The sequence below is a fragment of the Dromiciops gliroides genome, chromosome 4 (assembly GCF_019393635.1).
Source record: "Dromiciops gliroides isolate mDroGli1 chromosome 4, mDroGli1.pri, whole genome shotgun sequence".
NCBI lineage: Eukaryota > Metazoa > Chordata > Mammalia > Microbiotheria > Microbiotheriidae > Dromiciops > Dromiciops gliroides.
Window position 1 is genome coordinate 164298829 of NC_057864.1, and position 20881 is coordinate 164319709.

Sequence of the window (20881 nt, forward strand, 5' to 3'; positions counted from 1 at the left end):
ACAAGGCACTCTAATTTTACTTTACCTGTTTGTACTGGACTGGAAGCTGAGGTGGGGGATCCAGGGGTGGGAATCTCAAATGCACACAAAAATCCACTCACTGAGAGCCGTACCTTTTGGTTGTCCTGAGGAAAGTTCTGTGGGAAAATAAGTTAGGGAAGATGATATGTTTCAGACAAGCTAAAAAGTCATTTCTATGATACTATATGATATGAGTTCTATACTTCTCACTAGTCTAAGATAAAAGCTACCTGTTTTAACAACCTAATAAAGAGAGTAAAATACAATTTGGCAGAAAATTAATACCCTCAATTAGCTAAAGAAGGGAAAGTGTAATTAACAATTACACTTTATTTTATTCCCTATGATCATATGAATTCTTAAATATTTAAACCCTAAAACTTCAGATAGACACATTGTTTTCCTGTTACAGGAGAAATCAAGAAAGTTGAGGATTTGTTCTGATTACTAGACCAAGATAACAGTACTAATAAAATAAAACCAATGTATGGCATGCGCTATGTATATATGTATATGCATATGTAAATGTATGTGTGTGTATATATATTTTTTTTTTAATTTTTTTTTTTGCATTATGCTCCTCCCCTTTCATGATATAGGAAATGATCAATGATGCCAATTTCCTTTAATCCATTCTAAGGGGGTGGGGGATCTAAAGTGTATTCAAAGGGTAGACAGGCACTGTAAAGATTTTTTTAAAGTATCCTAACTTTGGAAGAGTAATAGTGAAAAGGAGGGGCTAGGGGAAGGCAGGGGCTATAGCTAGAAGTGTCTGAAAATTCTCCTATTATTATAATATTAGTCTCATAACTAGGGTTTATTTTAAATAGTATACAGCATAATATGTCTTAGAGGCTTGTTTCCTCTTTAGAACAGCATCACCAATGACATTATAGCTTAGAAAACACTTTCAAGTTGTTGGCTTAGATAACTTAAAATATGGAAATTAAAATCTTAAGCACATTACCTCTTTGGGTCATTTAATAAAATGATTAATAGTAGTGCTGTTTAACTTTGAGAATCACAAGAAAAATGTGACTTTCAAAGCATGACAATCTGGAAAGTATTCTAAGAACAAGTAGCCTTTGTTACCTTTATGTTAGAACCGTGTACTTCTGCAAGAAGAATCTGTTCTGGTTTAAGTCCACAGAGGTCACTCAGTTGCTTTTTCAGTCCTGTGTACTTTTCATCCATGTTCAGCCTTAGCCCATATCGAACAGGAGTAGTACCATCTAACTTGATAACTAAGTGAGAAGAGGTACTCAGTGAACAAAATTTGGGTTTTATCATAAGTCCAACAATGTTTCTAGACTTAACTACTATGTAAGTAAGTATACCACATTTACAGTTCCAGAATCTACCTTGTCCTACCTCTGAGTATGTTACTTAGGCATTTAGGAGTCAAAATAATAAAGTGGGGGGAAAATGTATTTTCCATTCACTGAAAATAAGCTCAGACTGAGAGTCTCTTCAAGACTTACAACACAGTTTCTAACATTTTGAAGCTAAAGAGATGCAACATTCATAACTATAAATGAGCTAATGTCCTAAACTCATAAGTGCACACAGAAGTGTAACATATGGGCATCAGTACATATGGTATTAGAGTTTCTCTCTCTTACTTATCATTGCCCCTCCCCAATGACTTCCACTAATATTTTCAGTATTATAGGGGAGGGAGGCTACCTTTATAATGAAAATAAGGCACTACTTTATTGAAGAGCCTTGACAAATCCTTTCACTAGATGGGGCCTGAATATTGCAATATTGAGCTCCACCCCTCAAACTCTCCTCCACCTCTATTATGGAATTAGATAGCTAAATTAAAGTATGTAAAATATTTATATTTGTTAGAATATAGCATAACATTACTTGTCCTTATCAATCAATTTTAAATGAGATAAATGACTCTCTGGAACTAAGTGATTCTTGAGAATTGTGTGACCCACCTGTTATTTCTAAGTGCATGTAACTATCCATAGGTAGTGGTAAAGACAAAAAATTAAAAGGGTCAAATCGGACACTTATATGCCCGCATGTTTTGCATTTGACTTGGGATCTTAGCTGCCCATGGAATAAATCCACGACAATTGATCGATTTCTTCTCAGGTGATTATCCCAGGCCTGTGGGGAAACAGAAGAGGAAGTTTAATGACCTTGAAAAGGGAAAAATGCTTCACTCAGACCGAGCACCTGGCAGACAACATCAAACACTGAAGAAATTGAAACATGATTTTGTATCTTCATTTCGCAAATAACAATCTTACCATCTATTCCCTCAAAATGATAACAATTAAAAATTTAAAAATTTAGCAAGTCTGGTGAATGTAAAGAAAAATGGTAATAACCAGTGTTAAGTGGTTGAACATCACGTTTGTTCCCAACTATACCTCCTTTTTCCCCAAGGTAGGAAACTATCCCCTGCACCAAAAACTAAAAAAGAAAAAACACTGAGCAAACTAGCTAATACATTAACCAAGTCTGAGAGTATATACAGTATTTGACATCCACAGTCCCCCACTTCTGCAAAGTAAGGAAGAAAATACATTTTCTCATCTCTTCTTTGGGCACAAGGTTGGCCTTTATAATTACACAAATGTCATTAAATTTGAGGTAGCACTGTTGTTGGGCTAATATCTTTAACTGCCAATGAAGATGTAAAAAAAAAATGCCCTTTAGTCACAAGGTATAATATCTTAGCAAATATCTAGTATTTTTTTTTCAATCCTATTTGAAATCTTGGCAAGAAAAAAAGATAACAGGGCTACTGGACTAAAGAATTTGCTAATCTTTCAGAAAGGAAGGGTGATGTTTTACAATATATAAAGAAGAAATAAGTTTAAAAAAACAATGTAGTATATTTTTAAATTTTGCCTGGTTTTTAATCAGTAAGTAAAATGATTTAAGTGGCTACCTGCATTAAATAGCAATGATTACTGGGGGCGGCTAGGTGGCGCAGTGGATAAAGCACCAGCCCTGGACTCAGGAGGACCTGAGTTCAAATCTGACCTCAGACACTTGATACTCACTAGCTGTGTGACCCTGGGCAAGTCACTTAACCCTCATTGCCCCACCCCCCCAAAATAGCAATGATTACTGACAAACCTCTGCAGCCACTTCCCAGTCTGGACGACCATCACTGTCCTTCAGCTCTACATATGGCTTCTCGTGAACTCGGTTGAGATCTTCATGAAGACCATCCAAAAGAAAAGCCAGAAGTTCCTGAGAGTCTTGCTGCTGGAAACCATTAAACCTGGGAGCATATTTTGCTATTGTCCACTATAAAATTAATAAAAACTTAAAGTCATTCCACTGTTCTGTCCTGTTTAATTAAAAATATTTCACAATTGAAATAGACCATATTATATGAAAGTGAGGAAGGTACTATATAGCTTGAACATATTTATTTTAACTACTACCATTTTCCTATACCACAAATGACTCTAGACAAAGCATTGGTTATTCTGGATGATAAAAAAAATAACTCCAGCATAGCCTTCCAGTTCTCAGGCACACAGATTTGACGTGCTTTTCCCTTTCATTCACCAAGGACAGTCTGGACATTTTTTTCATATTTGACATTTCTAACATAATCTTCTAACTTTTAATTGCATTTTTAAAAGCTGATGGTTTCTTAAAGATTATAATTACCTGAAATACATTAAACATCCTCCAAGTACGTTTGGGTTGACAGTAACCCAGAGAATAATTCATTTTACTTTTATCTAATACCTCGAATCTTGTTTGTAAAGAAGTATTCTTTTATAGTCACTATTTGTGAAGCATATATATAACCTACCATAGAGCCCACTAATACTACTACTAATGAAACCCACATAAAAAGATTTATTGAACACCAATTCGTATCTCTGCTGATTCCCTAGGATTTTCTAAAATAAACCATGTTATCATCAAATAGGGATAGTTTTGTCTCCTCTCTTCCTATATTTAAGCTATTAATTTCTTTCTCATGTCTTGTAATTCTTTGCATTCCCAGGACTAAAATAAAAGGAAAAAGGGGTATCTTTCTTTACCCTTGTATTTATTGAGAAAGCTTTTATTTTCTCCATTGCAAATAATGCTAACTTTTGCTTTTATACATATAGTTATTATCATATTAGTAAAAGGTCCTTCTATACCTATGTTCTGTAGGGTTTTTAGTTTTATAGTTTGTCAAAAAGTTACTGAACACATTGCGGGGCGGCTAGGTGGCGCAGTGGATAAAGCACCAGCCCTGGATTCAGGACGACCTGAGTTCAAATCCGCCTCAGACACTTGACACTTACTAGCTGTGTGACCCTGGGCAATTCATTTAACCCCCATTGCCCCGCCCAAAAAAAAAAAAAAGTTACTGAACATATCAGAATATGATACTTAGTTGGCATATGATGAAATATATTCTGAATTAAGTAACTGTATAGCTTAGCATAGTGATTTACTTACACTTAGAATCTAAACCCAGAAGGGACCTTGGAGATCACTTAGTCCAATTTCGTCATTTTACAAATAAGGACAATAAGGATCAGAAGCTAAGTCACTTTCCCAAGGCCAATAAATGTTCGCTATATTATATCAATCTAAATAAAACATCAGAATTCATTACGTCTATTTAAAAGAAAAAAACATAGGAACTGGGAAGCTTGACATGTTGAAAAGAAAAGCTACATAGAAAAAGGCTATTCTGAGCAGAGATCTTATAAGAACGAAAGGAATGTTGTACTTTTAAGAACCTCGATCTACTTACTCGAAGCTTCAGTGGGGCGACATTTTTTTGTGTTCCACTCCACAGTTCTTGCACTAAGTCCCCATAACATTTGGCCATGTGACCCTTCATCCCAATGGGATTGGTCCTAGAAGTTTGAGAGTAAATCTTATAGCAAAAGGCTTTTCCCCTTTAGGCAAAGAACTTACAAGCTTTTGGGTGCAGCTATGTCCTATACAGCACCTATTCTTCAGATCAACACTTTTTTTTTTAAGTTTTATTGAAGGTTTTTGCTCTGACATCAGTAATTTCCAGATATATAACAAAGAAAGTCTTTTTTTAAATAAAGAAAAACAGTTAACAAAACCAAATAACAAGGAGACTTCATTTGACAGCTCATGTATTCCACATCCATTGACCACCACCCCCCAAACCCCAATGAAAGGAGAGGTACATTTCTTTGTTTATCCTTTGGAGACAAAATTGGTCATAATAAAAGCATTCAGTATTGTTTCATTGTCCTTATTATTTACATTATGGGAGCTATTGTGTGTGCTAATTTCCTGGTTCTCTTTACTTCACTCTACATCAGTTCCAGTAAGACTTTCCAAGCTTCTTGAATTCTTCATATTCATCATTTCTTATGGGACCGTAATATCTCACTACATTCATGTACTGCAATTTGGCTAGTTCTCAATCAAGAAACACTCACTTTGTTTCCAGTTTCCACAAAGAATGTTGCTATAAGCACATGGGCTTTGGCTGCTGACTTCTTTGGGACACATGCCATAGCTTAATCACTTCACAGAATTCTGAACATTTGTTTCCAAGGGGCTGGGTTGGACCAATTTTCAATTTTGTCAAAAGTGTATTGAAATGCCTACCTCCCTGTAGCCCCTCCAACACTGACCCTCCCTGTCTCTTGCCAATTTGTTTGGTGTGATTTTATTTTTTTGTATTGAGTCATCTTTCAGGTGGTTAATAGTTTGCAAATTTTTTGGAAAACTTGTTCAGATTAATTGACCATTTGTACCTATTGGGGAATGGCTATTGGTCTTAATACATTTGAATTAATCCCCTCTATATCTTGGATGTCAGACTTTTACTTGAGATGCTTTATGAAAATATTTTTTCCCAATTGATATTTTCCTTCATTATCTCCTCTTGCATTGACTTTAATTATGCAGAAGTTTTTCAGTTTTGTGTAATTTAAACCGTCTATTTTTCCATTTAGTCACCTCTATCCCTTGTGTCAAATAACTTTTGCGAGGAAGGTGTTCTTCCTTTTTAGCATTTGCCATTCACTGCAAATAATGCTAGTTTCTTGCTATAGACAGAGAAAGATCTATCTAACATATATCTATATACACACATGCATACATTTATATTCACATATATACATATAAATACACACACAATTATTTATGTATTTGTATTGGATTTATAGATATATCGGATTTTACTCAGAACTAATAACACTTTTTTGAGGTACTGGAAAAGAGAAAGGAATTTAGATTATAATGAGGTTTATACCAAAGCAGCAGGAAATGTATTAGAGAATGATTACCTGTTGAGTTCATAAAGATGTCTCCCTGAGATGAAATACTGAGTTAGTGGCTGTGTGTTACTAACGCACTGGATGCTGGAGTTCATAAAGCATGTATTTCCCAGGTTACTTAAGCCAGTGGCTCCTTTCTCTGTGGGAACTACAGCAAAAAAAAAAAAAAAAAAAAGCATGACCACCCCAAATTAATAACAAGTCTAATAGTTAATATGTCTCAGAACATAGCACATCCTATATTCACAATCACTGAGAGTTTACACTTTATAAGAATTATAAAATCATAATCTCAGCCACCAAATATCAACCTTGAAATGCACAAAATGAATATTGTATGTAAAATAACCTTCTAACACTTGCAGTTTTTAAAATAAGTAAAATATACCCAACAAAGTAGTAACAGACCTGTCCTGTTTCTATGTGATCTCTTTCCTGCATCCTCAGTTTTTTGTATATTTTCCAGATTTCATTTTTATTTACATAGTTATAATCAACATGATTTTGTAACTGTACCCTCTTCACTTGATCACTTCCTGTAAGTGGTAACATTTTCTATGTTTCTTTCTTTTGGAGAATAGTCTTCCTATCCCGCATAGGCTAGAAATGTATTGGCCACTCATGGGCCTGCTTCTAATAATGATGGGTCTGGGAGATTTAACCAGCTTTGTTTCCAACCTGGACCTATTAATTTCTCCTTTGGCAGCCAGATTCCCCACCCTGCACCCCACCACACTTCTCAAGGCTCAGCATATTGGAGTTGGACTTAGTGTGGTCATATAATATGCCTAGCCCACTTTAGCTGTGAACTCCTCAGCTCAAATGAGCAGTCTTAGCCTGTCTAGTAGTAGAGATTACAGGTGCGTATTACCACTCTTGGATTAATATTTCTCATTATTCATCATATCTCTCATTTCTTGTGGCATCTATAATAATCTATTAATACAGTCAAATGTCAATGAACTGTTTAATAAGACCATAATTTTTTATCACTTGGGTTTTTAATATTTTTGTTGTTACAAACTATACATTCCAATTATTTCTGGGATAAAGACAAGTAGGTAGCTCAGTGGATAAAGCACTGGACCTTAAGTCAGAAAGACTTGAGTTCAAATCTAGCCACAGATACTTGCTAGCTGTGTGACCCTTGGTCGAGTCATTTAATCTGTTTGCTTCAGTTTCCTCATTTGTAAAAATGGTGGTAATAATAGCACCCACATCCCAGGGTTATGAGGATCAAATGAACTAAAAAGTATAAAGCGTTTAGGATAGTAGCTCACACATAGTATGCACTATATACCTGTTAGCTATAATATTAATAATAATATTATTATTCTAGCACTTAGCACATCTTAAAGTACTATATAAATGTTAGCTATTATTAATGCTACCAAAATATTTTTATACAAATAGATTAATTTTTCTATCAGTAACATTCTTAGGATATAATTGACAATGGTATCGTTGGGGTAAAAGGTATGTACAGCTTTGAAATTTTTCTATCATTCTATTCTGTTGGAATATTCTGTTATACAAATTCACAATTCCATCAAGCAGTACAAAAGCTTTTATATATACAGCCTTGCTGATTCTGAATTTTATCATTTTAAATTATTTTGTTTACTTATGCAAATAAGATTTCCTGAATTGTTTTAATTTATGTTTTTAACTATTAAAGAGTATGAACATTCTCTCATAGCCATTAATAATTTTTGCTTCATATGAAATATTGTTCATATCTTTTGATTGCTTATCTAGTGATAGAAATGGGTTTTATTCTTATAAACCTGTATAAATTCCTTATATAGTTAAACTATTCCTTGGAGAGTTTAATATTTCATTCAGATATCAAACTTTTATCAGAAGTACTTATTGCCAAGACTGGCTTCCCCATCATAGAGCTTTCCCTTTTATCCTTTATGTATTACTTTTGGTAGTATGAGACCTCTTCTTAGGATTATAGCATTTATATATGGAAAGGAGCTTAGAGACAATTTAGTACAGTTCTCTAACTGAAGAGGAAACTGAGCTCTATATAAGTTAAATGTGACATGGGCAAGTAAACAGAGCTAGGCTTTGAACAAAGTTCTCAAATCTAAATCTGTATCATAGCTACAGATACTTGTATATAATCAAATGTCTTGTACTGTTCTTTATAATTTCTTTTTTTGTACAACTGTGATAGATAATATTCTGATATCTTCTTTTTATGATTAAAAAAATTTAGACCAAAGATCTGCTTGCAATTTATTTTAGTATAGGATATGAGGTTTGGCTCTGGCTCCCTTTTTGTCATACTATGTAATTATCTTAACAATTTATTATTAAATAGAAATCTGGGCAGCTAGGTGGCTCAGTGGCTAAAGCACCGGCCCTGGATTCAGGACCCGAGTTCAAATCCAACCTCAGACACTTGACACTAGCTGTGTGACCCTGGGCAAATCACTTAACTCTCACTGTCCCACAAAAAACAAAAAACAAAACAAACAAAAAAGTAAGAGATAGCCAGGTGATGCAATGGATAGTACACAGGAATTGAAATGTGAAAGGTCTGACTCTGGGCAAGTTGTTTAACCTCTGCCTCAGTTTCCTTATCTGTAAAATGGGGATAATACACTTATCCCTTCCATATCACATAAAATATATATGTGTAGTATTATATAATATAGCCTATGATCAAATACTTAACCCAAATTTTATAGTAAGGTACTATAAACACACTATAAAAAGAAATTTAAAAAAAAATCAGACTTCTTTGGTACAAAGGGATAGCCAAAAAATTTTATGCGGATTTTCCAGATCATAGGAGCATCATTCCCTTAACCTCCGTGATGTGAAAGGAATAACTGTAAATGCTCTAGATCACTATCGATCAGAGACATTCAAATTAAAACAACTCTGAGGTATCACCTCACACCTATTAGAGTGGCAAATAAAACAAAAATGGTAAATATTGGATGTTGGAGGGTATGTGGGAGAACAGGGACACTAATGCATTGTTGGTGAAGTTGTGAAAAGATCCAGCTATTCTGGAGAGCAATTTGGAACTATGCCCAAAGGGCTATAAAGCTGTGCATACCCTTTGATCAAGCAATACCACTGCTAGGTTTACATCCCAAAGACATCCCCAAAAAGAGAAAAAGACCTATTTGTACAAAAATATTTATAGCATCTCTTTTTGTGGTGGCTAAGAATTGGACATCAAAGGAATGCCCATCAACTGGGGGACAGCTAAACAAGCTGTGGTATATGATGGTGATGAAATATTATTGTGCTATTAGAAATGACAAGCAGGATGATTTCAGAAAGGCCTGGAATGACTTATATGAACTGATGTTCATATAAGCTGATGAGCAGAATCAAGAGAAAGTTGTGCATAGTGACAGCAATTTTGTTTGAGGAAAAACGGTGAATGTGAACTGTGAATGATAATTCTCAGCAATACAATGATCTAAACCAATCCCAAAGGACTAAGAATGAAGCATACTATCTACCTCCAAAGAAAGAACTGATAGTGACTGAACACAGACTAAAGTATGCTATTTTTCACTTTCTTCTTTTATTCAAGTTTTCTTGTACAAAATGATCAACATGGCAATATTTTACATAATTGCACATGTATAACCTATATCTGACTGCTTACTGACTCAGGGAGGGGTGAGAGGAGGGAGGGAAGGAGGGATAAAATTTGGAACTCAAAACTTTAAAGAAGTATTTACTGGAAAAAAAAAAGGGGGGAGGTATGGGGGGGGGAGAATAAATGCAATAGCATCTATCTCCTAGAGTTGTTGTGAGGATAAAATGAGATAATATTTGTAAAGCACTTGGCAAGCCTTTACTATATTACTTTTAAATAACATGTCATGTCTTTTTTTTCCCCTCAATTCATAATTTCTGCTTTTAATAGGTGAATTGAATCCAATTATAGTCAAAGTAATAATTTTAAATTTGCCTATCCTTAACCTTTTGTTAAGTTACATTTATTTTTATCAAAGGGAGTATAAAATCATCCACACTTTGTTAACACTAATAACTATAAGGATTTTTATAACTCAGAGAAATGAGCATAAACCACAAGTGGTTAACTTTTCTGCAACTAAAGTTCCTCACAAAATCCATGGGAAGCAATATTTGTCACATCAAGTTTGCTGAAGTCTTTGGTGGGCAGTGGGTATAATCCATATTACTTTCTGCCCCAGAGTCAGCAATTACTTTATAATAATTAGTATTGCATTTACTTTTCAATAATTCAGATGCTTTCCTTAATAATGGATAATGTTCAATTGCAAAGATTTATGTGGCTGATTTACTAAAAAGGGAATTAAATTTCAGGATGTGGTAATTATTACTAATTTCAAAACAGGAACTTTCTTATATCTGTTTTTTCCTTGGCACTAAGGACAGTGCCCTTCATATAGTAAATACTCAATAAATATTTCATTTAAATTTAAATGTTGAATCAGAAATAAACATATAAAACTGTTTATAAAGAAGAAAATGCTGGTCTTCCCATGGCTTCTAAATCAATAGTCTTCAAGAGTTCTAGAGAAGTAAAAAACCAAGTACTAAACCAGTTTAATGTTATCTAAAAGTACTGGGGAATCAATCTATGATAACACCAATTTCTTACCTTTCTCTTTCATGCAGATATTTAGTTCATATGTTAGAAACATTAAAAACACCAGAGACTTACCCTTATGTCTGTCTATCTTACTACTATTTGCTATAAATGACATCTCTTCTGGCCAGCTCATATCTTTGTTTCGAACTAGAAAGAAAATGATATTAATGTATTAATTTCTAATGTACTCCAAGTCATACAACTCAACAGCTGCTAGGTGCCCATAGGAGGAGATAAAAGGTTTCCTTTCTCTAAATCAAACTATATTTTAGAAAATGACAGAAATGGAAGATAAAGTAAATTTTGGCACTAGGAAGAGTTATTTTCTTTTTTTGTTTCTTTCTATTTTTGTTTCTACTACTAGGCGCAGTACTGGTATTTAAGTTAGGGTTAATAAGCTGTACAATAAACTAAATACTAAGAATAAAATCAGATTTACAACTACCCAAGTAAGTGGTTTAAGTTTAGAAATAATGTCTAGGGGCGGCTGGGTGGCACAGTGGGTGGAGCACCGGCCCTGGGTTTAGGAGGACCTGGGTTCACATCCGTTCTCAGACACTTGACACTTCTTGTGTGACCCTGGGCAGGTCGCTTGGCCCCGACTGCCTCACCAAAACAAACAAACAAAAAAAGAGAGTATGTTCCACACAATCAAAATACCTATTAATAGCTAGCAGAAGCATATACAAATGTGATTTCTTTGAGTGGTAAATAAATTTCTTTAAAAAAAAAAGAAAAAAAAAAGAAAGAATGTCTATACTTTAACTTAAAAGCATATTACTTTAAGTGTCAATTTGTAAGAGTACTGTCCCTTCCTATCTTAATATAAATATAAAGAACACTTCCATATAGCAAGCGGGGAACAAGGAGTGGGTAGCTTGCTTGTTTTATACAATCTGAAGGAAAAAAGATAAAAGTAAGTTTGTTGGTTAGTGGTCTGTATAGATTCAAGGCTAGCACCACCACTGAGTAAGCTCACAACAGATCTCCTTGCCCCTAAATTTCAAGCACTCCAAAAATCTCAAACCCCAAAAAGTAGTTGCTGGCATTTTTCAGTCTAACAGGAGTTAAATCATCTGCCAGTCTTCAAAGGTCATGTTATCTGAATGTGACTGTTTAAAAAAGTTTGTGGTTTTTAAAAAAATATATCTAGCTGTCTGCCTGGATACTTAATGTTAACTTTCTAGTTAAGCATTTACTTTTTAAAGAATCCAGCAAGAATCATAAGAAATAATTATTTTTTTAATAATTAAAATTTATGTAATTTATTTTAAAAATCTGTTAAGTACTTTTAAAGTACTACTCTAGGATCTCATATTTTAGAAATTTCTTTAACATAAAAAAAGATTAACTATAAATTAACTCTCTTTAAAAATAAGACAACATGCCTAATAGAAAGAAACCCTGAGGGGCAGCTAGGTGGCACAGTGGATAAAGCACCAGCCCTGGATTCAGGAGTACTTGAGTTCAAATCTGACCTCAGACACTTGACACTGACTAGCTGTGTGACCCTGGGCAAGTCACTTAACCCCCATTGCCTGGCAAAAAGAAAAAAAAAAAGAAAAAGAAAGAAAGAAAGAAAGAAACCCTGAACCCTTATACTTCCCTTGTCCCACCCTCAATATCAACATGTTGTAGGCTTCTACCTTCAATAACTAAATGCTGTTCATCCTGAATTTTCAGATATTCTAACATATGGTCCTCGTCATCCAAAAGAGTAAGGTAGTTCTGTAAGAAAAAGGAAATGTAGTTTTGAAGATTTGTTTATATTTAATCATAATCTCTCCTAGTGAATGTGATCATTTAAAATTTCATTCACAATTCTAGTCATGGAAATCTGATACGACATAGTTATATACTGCTGTTTGGATGAGAGCAAGTAAGTTATACAGCCTCTGTCTCTGTACCTAAACAAAAGTCACGTGGGAAAGCATCACAATATTTATAATTCACTGTAAGTAAAGTCAAAGTTCACTGATTTTGATTTAAAAAGAAAAATGTACAGAAACCAAATTTAATTAGTGTGATGTTTAAAATCTAACTGTGATGTCTAAAAAAATCTAATGTGTGGTTGACTTAAATTAGAAGCTTTAGCACCAGTCTTTGGGCATTAAGCATTTATGAAAGTACACCAGGTATTCACATGGAGTTCAGAAAGTTAAGAAAAGGCCTATCCAGCCTAGAGTTCCAGCCTGGTCAGGTTCTTCCTCAAGTCCTCCACCACGAGCCTGCTTCAATCACAAACTCCTTCAAACTGAGTGTGGAAGCTTTTTATAGGTCTGGAGCAGAGGTGGTCCTTACGGTTAGCATCATCCAAATGCATTGGTTCACTGGACTTGAAGGTGGTCTGGAGTTGAGTTCAAAGTCCTTAGCTTCTGAGGACAATACCTTCTTAAGGGTTAGCCAGGTGTGCTTACAATTTAGTTAACTTGAAGTAGGCTAATCAGCAGTCAATCACTCTCACTTAATTCAAACAGTTTAGATTAATCTCCAAGTGGGCCTTTGAGTACCTGCCAAATCCCATTATTTTCTCACATTCCCACCCTGTGCTTCCTTAAGAAACATTGTTTCCTTAATGAAGCAATAACAATACATTTTTTTTGAAAGAACCTTGGGTTTAATGAGTCTGTTTATGGGATTATGTTAAAAAACAAAACAAAAAAACCACAAAGGGTTATTGAACCCTATTGCTTGGTTTGTAAGGCAATCAATGAACATATTGAGTCTAGCTGATTGAGATTCTATTTCTTTTTTATTAACTGATTATCACTTCAAATATCTGTTACTGTTATACTAGATAGAGAATTCATGTACAAGATGACGTGGTTTACTTGCTCAAAGAAGATTATGTAATAATGTTTAATATTATCAGCCATTTACATTTATATGTGATTGTGACTCTGTATACTCTGGGTATGGTTTGGAATTATTGTATATATTAAAAGTATATCCTAAGTTATGCAGCATAACATGCATTTTTACCATCATATTGTCTTTGGTGAAATTAATATGAGATTTATGAATTATGGAAACTTACCATTTCAGAGACTAACTGCTCTTACAATGAACTTGAAAGGCCTTGGCGAGAATATATATACAACAGGAGGAGAGACAGGTACATGTGAGATGCCCTGATGGAGGCTGAAAGAACAGCCAGATACAATCAGGAAGTCCATAGTTTACTTATGACAGTGGCTATGTAGACCACAATTGCTGGACATAGTCCAGTTTCTTCCTCTCTGCCTCCAAAAATGGCCTGGTGTCATGGAAGCTCCAACACATGCATTTGGTTTAACTTAACTTGTTTATTTTTTTATTTTTTCACTCAGTCTGGTAGCTTGGTCAGAATCCAGCCACCTGGGGCCTAGCACAATTACTGGATATCTTGGAACCATGAGATGTGGTATGGTAACCTTTCCATAACATTTTCAGGTGTCATTACAGACACACTACTAAATTTGGCCTTCATCCAGACACATGGTGGTAAAAAGCATTACAGATTGAATAACTGCCTCAACTCTGTATTGCATATGGGTATAAATATCCTCCAAAGGGGGGGAATGTAATATGCTATATGTATCAAGTTTAAATTTGTTCCATATGAGTTATATTTTGAAGAACTCTCACTGTTTAATTTAATCACTGACAACGCTATAATAAGTATTAGTGAAAATCCAGCAATTTAACAGCTAAAGAAGTAAAAGAGAAAACCAGAGTTCAGAATCCAGACTGGAATTCAGTTTCCCTGTTGACATCTCAACACTCAAAGAAGACAAGATTTCAAAGACTTTAAATGAACATTTTTGTTTTTTCCTTCTGTTATTATATACACCATCTGTAATATGTATTCTCTGCAAAGGCCCTCCCTTTGTAGACGTTGTCAAAGCACGGGTCCATGAGGGACTGCCTCTCTGAACAAAATTTCCCCTTTCTTCCTTTCCTATATTGTTATTAATATATTCTTTGTTAGCATAGGGTATTATATTGTTATTTTTTTTTTTACTGTTTCATCAAGGAAACACCCATGTTTCTCAACGAAACAAAGGGGAAATGTGATAAAATAATGGAATTTGGCAGATGCCCAAGGGTCCCACCTGAATGATCTAGTATTGTTTGAGAAACCTACTTGAGATAATTAGATATGGACCACACCTGGCCTGCCCTGAGTGATGTATACTGCTGATGTCACCAGGGGGACTACTCTAGGCCATACAAGCTTGAAGGACCTCCCTTTTGGGAGAGGGAGAAAAAAAGGAGAAAAGGAGAACGCTGAGGTTGGGAGTTGTCTTTATCTGTCAGTGAGCTTCTGAAAGCTGAATGGAGAGGGACTGCACAGCTGTCTCCTATTGAAACTATGGACCCCAGGTGGTGAGTTAATAAAAACGAGGCCAGCTCTTTGAATTAGCTGAGCTGGAAGCAAGTTTGGGGATTATGTCAGGGAACTTATCCATTTTTCTCTTCCCCTATTCCCTTGTCACTGGCTTTATTAATTTCACCTTTGTTGTATATTTTATTCCCATTAATAAAACCTGATTTGTTTGTGGAAAAGAGGCTGTTAATCTCCTTTCTTATTGGCCTGGGAGAAATAACTGAAAAAGGCAGTTTGGAAGGGAGGAAACTTTAGACCTAGAGGTCCCTCATTATTTTCTGAACCCCAATATTACGGCGAGCCACCCAATGAACTCTTCCATAATAAATTTGGCCCTTATATTAGATACTCAAAAGTCGAAAACTACACCAAATGGGTTGAACTCCATATAACCACAAAAATAATAGATCTTTTATTTAATAACTTCCCCTTTTCACACTTTTATAAGCTTGTTAACTTTTAAAAGGAAATAGAAGATGATCAAAGCAGGTAGGAACAAAAAAGAGAACATATAACAAGTATATCTATGGTCAAACATAAGACCTGCTCTCCCTAAGCATTAAAAAACAAATTATAGAATGTCAGAGTTGGAAAAGACTGAAGTGGGCAGCTAGTTTAGCCCATACATAAAAATGAATTCATGTTGTAACTCACCTGAACAGATATCTAGCCTTCACATTAAGACTTCCAAGGAGGAAAAACCTACTACCTCTGAAAGAAGTCCATCTAATAATGCTAATCATCTGGAATTTCTTTCTTATATTAAGCCTAAATTTTCCTCTTTGCAACTTCTATCCAAACGTTCCTGGTTCCGTCCTCTGGAGCCAAAGAAAACTCATCTTTCTTCCACGAGACAATCTTTCAAATACTTGATGACATTTATCATGTTTCCCTATCCCCTCCAAGAGTCTTCTTTCTCTAGACTTTAACTGAGCCTAATGAGGATTTAAGGCTCCTCACTATCTTGGTAGTTCTCTTCTGTACATTCAAGGTCTTTAAACTTCAGCACTCCAGAAGTGGTCCCACCAAGGTAGACTACAGAGGAGGGACTATCTCTATTACTGGAAGCTACATCTCTCTTAACCATTAACCCTTGGCTAATTTTTAAAACTGACACTCTCGCTAGCCTCAAGTGTGATATGCACGGTCTAGATGACAAGTTAAAAAAACCCAAGATATATATTATATTTTGAATATATATAAGTTCTTGTTCAGGACAGACACATTCTATAGCATTAGAACTATTATGAACAAAAGTCTTAACGCTTGTGACCTCGAGTCTCATCTACCATCCATGACTTCAAGTATTTTATCTATTTGTAATTCCCAAATATATGTCTTCATCCCTGATCTCCAGAGTCCTTCATTTACTGAAAACTCAGACTCATCATTTCCCCTCTAAAACCTGTTCCTCCTCTTGAATTCTCTCCTTCTACTAATGACACCACAATTCTCCTAACCACCAAGGCTTAACCCATGAGAATTACTTTTAAGCCTTTCTATCATTCCATAAGTTGCTGAATTCTTTTCCTTCTACATACAAAATCTCTCACATTCATCCCATCTTTCCTACTTTTACTGCTACCACCAGCCTAGTTCAGGCATTATTATTTCTCTCTTCGATTATTGCTGATAGTTCACTACCTGGTCTCCCTTTTTTCAAGACTCTCCTCTAGATGGTACTACTTCTCAATTCTGCTGCCAAATAAATTTCACACTATACGGGTCTGGGACCCTACCTACTCTTAATAAATGATAATTATTATTACTGAATAATGGAATGAGAGTCAGTGACTCCATCTCTTCCACTGACAGCCCTTTCCACTTGTTTTGCCACTGCCTTCCAACACCTTCTAGGCTTCACCATCTTCCCTGACTCTAAACTCTCAGTCCCTTGGTACTTCCCTCATTTAGGTACCTTAAGGACCCCAGAGCCTCTTCACTTGTCCTGCAGTGGAATCTTCTTTTATATGTTGTCCCCTCTAATTAGAGAGCATGCACTTTGATATCAGGGGTTGTCGGGATTTTTCTATTTGTATCCTCAGAACTTAGCAAAGTACTTGATACAAAGTAAGTACTTAATAAATGTTCATTCATTCATTCAATAAAATACAAATTCCTTATTGTTGCACTTAAGGCTCTGTATCACCTCATACTCTTTTAGTCTTATTTCTTAGGACTTTTCTTCTTGAAAAGTGAGAGAAGGCAAAACAAGGTGGGAGATTGAGAGGCTGCCAAGGCTAAAAAGACAACTTGCTGTTTTCAAATCTTGTCTTACCCTCTCCATCTGTGCAAGTGCACATACAATCCCTAAGGCTTAGAATAACAGATTGTCCCACCTCTGGTCTCTTCCCAGTGAAATTCTTTTCCTTAGGAACAGTAATGATTTTCATTTAAAAATTTTATCTCTAGCATCTCATGCACAGTTGATGACTAGTAAATATTTATTGAATAAATGCTGTTTTTAACACTTGACACGGTTGATTCATAACCACCTTTAGATATTCTTACCTCACTGTTGTATAACCACAGGCGCATGTCTTCCTCTTTGATGCGCAACCTCTGAGACAGATACTCATGAATTTCCTTGATGGTTTGCATCCTACTAAAACAGCCTGTGTAGGCTAATACCCGCTTTAAGGGAGCATTTGGAGAAGGCACATTCCCTGTGGTCATAATAATTACAATAAAGAAAAAAGGCAGGCATCAAAAAGTATTCATCTCAACAAATAAACTATTAACTTAGGAAACAATCACAAAATGTGAGCTACTGAATGAAAATATTTAATATATAAGCATAAGACTCAAGTTTTAAGTAGAAGATAGACACAGGGGAAGAGAATACACTTCCTAAGAAGTAGACAGAAGCTAAACCTCTGGAAGAGAAAACAGCAGAAGCCCCAGGGTATTTTTAGTCTAAAAAACACATAGTACCAAGACCTAAGAAAATATGGTACTGCCTGAAAACTGTATTTTCTTCCTTACAACTTTGGCTAATGTCTGAAAAAAAGAAATAGGACTTACCTAAAGCAAACTTTATGAAAATAAGTCAAAATTCTAGGAGCACCACTCAATTTCTAAATTGCTTAACTCCCTTCTAGAAGAATAGTAAAATCATATGGGAATGGAAATTTTTATTTTAAATTAAGGATGGTTGGTCCTGATCTGGGCATATAGTATATACTTTGTCTCAAGAGCGAAATGAGAACTTCTCTCTATATCAATTAATTGGTATGGGAGGCAGCTTGGTATAGCGGAAAGCACACAGACTCTGGAGGTAGATGGTCTGCCTGCCTCTGCCATTTATTATCTGTATGACCTCAAGTAAGTAGTCAGGTAGCCCAGTTTCTTCCAATGAGGATTGGAATAGATGGTCTCTGAGATCCCTTTCAGCTCTAGATCTATGATCCTAAGTCAACGACAGACATGACACCAGAGGAGCTTGAGGTGAGAATACAATACAACAAAAAAAGAAAAAACCTTCTGAGAACTATCTCAAATCTAACCAGAGACTTTAGAGGAGGAAGAGGGTAGAATGAGTCAAGGCAAGATTTTGACAAAGGTTACAGAAAACCAAACCATAGAGGTTATTAAACTTATAATAAACACTATATGAAACAGATACATTAATAAAAACCTTTCTTAACAGAATCCAGCATGACATTTGGCCTCTAACTAGATAAAACCCAACATAACACAAAATTTATTATCCCTCATGAAGATTAATTTTTCTACAATTGAAAATAAAAATATAACTTAACACATCGGTGCTGTCTCTCTCTGGAAGATGACTATGATTCTAGTTTCTGAGTCTTACTATTATTAACTCTTTAACCACATTAACTCTCTATCCAGGTAAAGGTTTTAGCAGTGGCACTAGCTAGTTCATCTAAAGAACAGCTAACTGTATAAGGGGAAAACAGAGGAAACCTATGCCCACAGCATTTACATCATGTATTTTTTCTTAAAAGAATTAACCTGCAGGGCAGCTAGGTGGCACAGTGAATAAAGCACCAGCTCTGGATTAGGGAGGACCTGAGTTCAAGTCTGGCCACAGACACTTAACACTTACTAGCTGTGTGACCCTGGGCAAGTCACTTAATCCTCACTGCCCCCCCCCCAAAAGAATTCACCTGCAAAAGATACATTGTCGCATTTTCTCTGATGAAGATTATGACTGTTGTAAACATTAGCATTGCTTAACACCCACCATCTCAAAAGGAATAATCAAATAAACAACAATAATAAATGGAATGAAAAGAATGATGAATGCTATAATAAAAAGAGGAAAAACAAATTTTAAGATTTCTCAACAACAAAAAGTAAAGCACTCCTTTTACCTTCAGAGAGCAAAGGATAACTTCTTAAAGAAAAAGCAAATCTCTGCAATTACAGATGAGAGGATTAGTCATAAGATTACAGCAAGAAAGCAGATTCTTGTAAACTTCAACAAGATTAATAACTGATTTAACAAATAATTAGTGCGGAGCAAAATTTTGAATTAAGAACAAATTTGGCACATCAGAATATCCATTAATAAGAATCAGAAGCATTTTCCAATGTCCACACCAAACAATCTCCATAGTCATAAGCCAAATACTTAAAATTATTTGGGTGCTAGATAGTTTCAGTAGCATAACTTATCAAGCAGGCAGCCACTGATTACATGTAATTTTATGCTTTTGGTTGGCTTCCACTAATCTAGCAGAATTTATAAAAGCAGCAAAAATCTAGGATCAGCACAAGATTTGTAATGAAATCTTACTAAAGAGTAATACTGTATACTCCTAATTTCCATTCTCAATTGATAGAAAAAACTATAGGATCATATTATGTGCTACAGAAGGCCAATGATAATCATTTCATTTGACAGAAAGTTAAATGAAAGCATAATTTGTCAAGAATATACAGTAAAGAACAGATTTTATTGATGTCAATTTACAGTTTCCCCTCATTTGACATCTTCTAAAAGGCAAAGTTTAATATAATTGACCTCCAAAAGTGGTGGGCAAATATCGAAGGGCCTTGACACAGAAAAATAAAGTCACTTCTAAATAAGTTGACATAGATAAAGTTATCATTCTCTGGAGTTTCAAAGGTTGGGATCGCATTGATTGCACTGTATTAATTCAAAACCAGTCTTCTCCTTATATCTAATTTTACTGTTGAATTTTGTTCTCATAATATGAATTCCTGATAACAATAAAACTCAATACAAAAGAATTGTTCATAATACAATTGTTTTAACCTTTAGAATAACATACCATTTGGCAGGGTGAATAATAAAAGTAAATTACACCTATCACTGATATTAAAAATTCAATATTATACTAAATAGACACAAGGATTGTTTTTCACAGGGACCTTTTGACGAAACAAAAAATTCTTGTGGATAGATGACAATCTGACACAAAAATTAAAGGAATTAGATGTTTGTGTATTTCAAACATTTTTAGAGCTTTTATTTCTTTCATGTAAGATTCCCAGTAGTGTGCTAATTGTGACCTTAAACAATAGTAAAGTAAGGATAAATTAAATGTAAATTAAAATGGGAAAATATTTACATAGGATTATGATATGCTTGGGATTTAAAAAAATAAATCTGTCACT

At 34.9% G+C, this 20881-nt stretch overlaps 1 protein-coding gene across 2 annotated transcripts in view; it reads right to left on the reverse strand.

Moving 5' to 3' along the window:
• The window catches only part of USP32 (ubiquitin specific peptidase 32), a 230671-nt gene that overhangs the window by 31901 nt on the left and 177889 nt on the right, over nt 1-20881 (reverse strand). For both annotated transcript variants that reach the window (XM_044001697.1, XM_044001698.1), the window contains 9 exons: nt 17783-17937; nt 12549-12630; nt 10975-11049; nt 6291-6429; nt 4766-4871; nt 3127-3300; nt 1971-2145; nt 1114-1265; nt 26-137 (listed from right to left, as the gene is read on the reverse strand). In XM_044001697.1, coding sequence (XP_043857632.1) covers nt 26-137; nt 1114-1265; nt 1971-2145; nt 3127-3300; nt 4766-4871; nt 6291-6429; nt 10975-11049; nt 12549-12630; nt 17783-17937 — 1170 coding nt within the window. The remainder of the gene's footprint in view (nt 1-25; nt 138-1113; nt 1266-1970; nt 2146-3126; nt 3301-4765; nt 4872-6290; nt 6430-10974; nt 11050-12548; nt 12631-17782; nt 17938-20881) is intronic.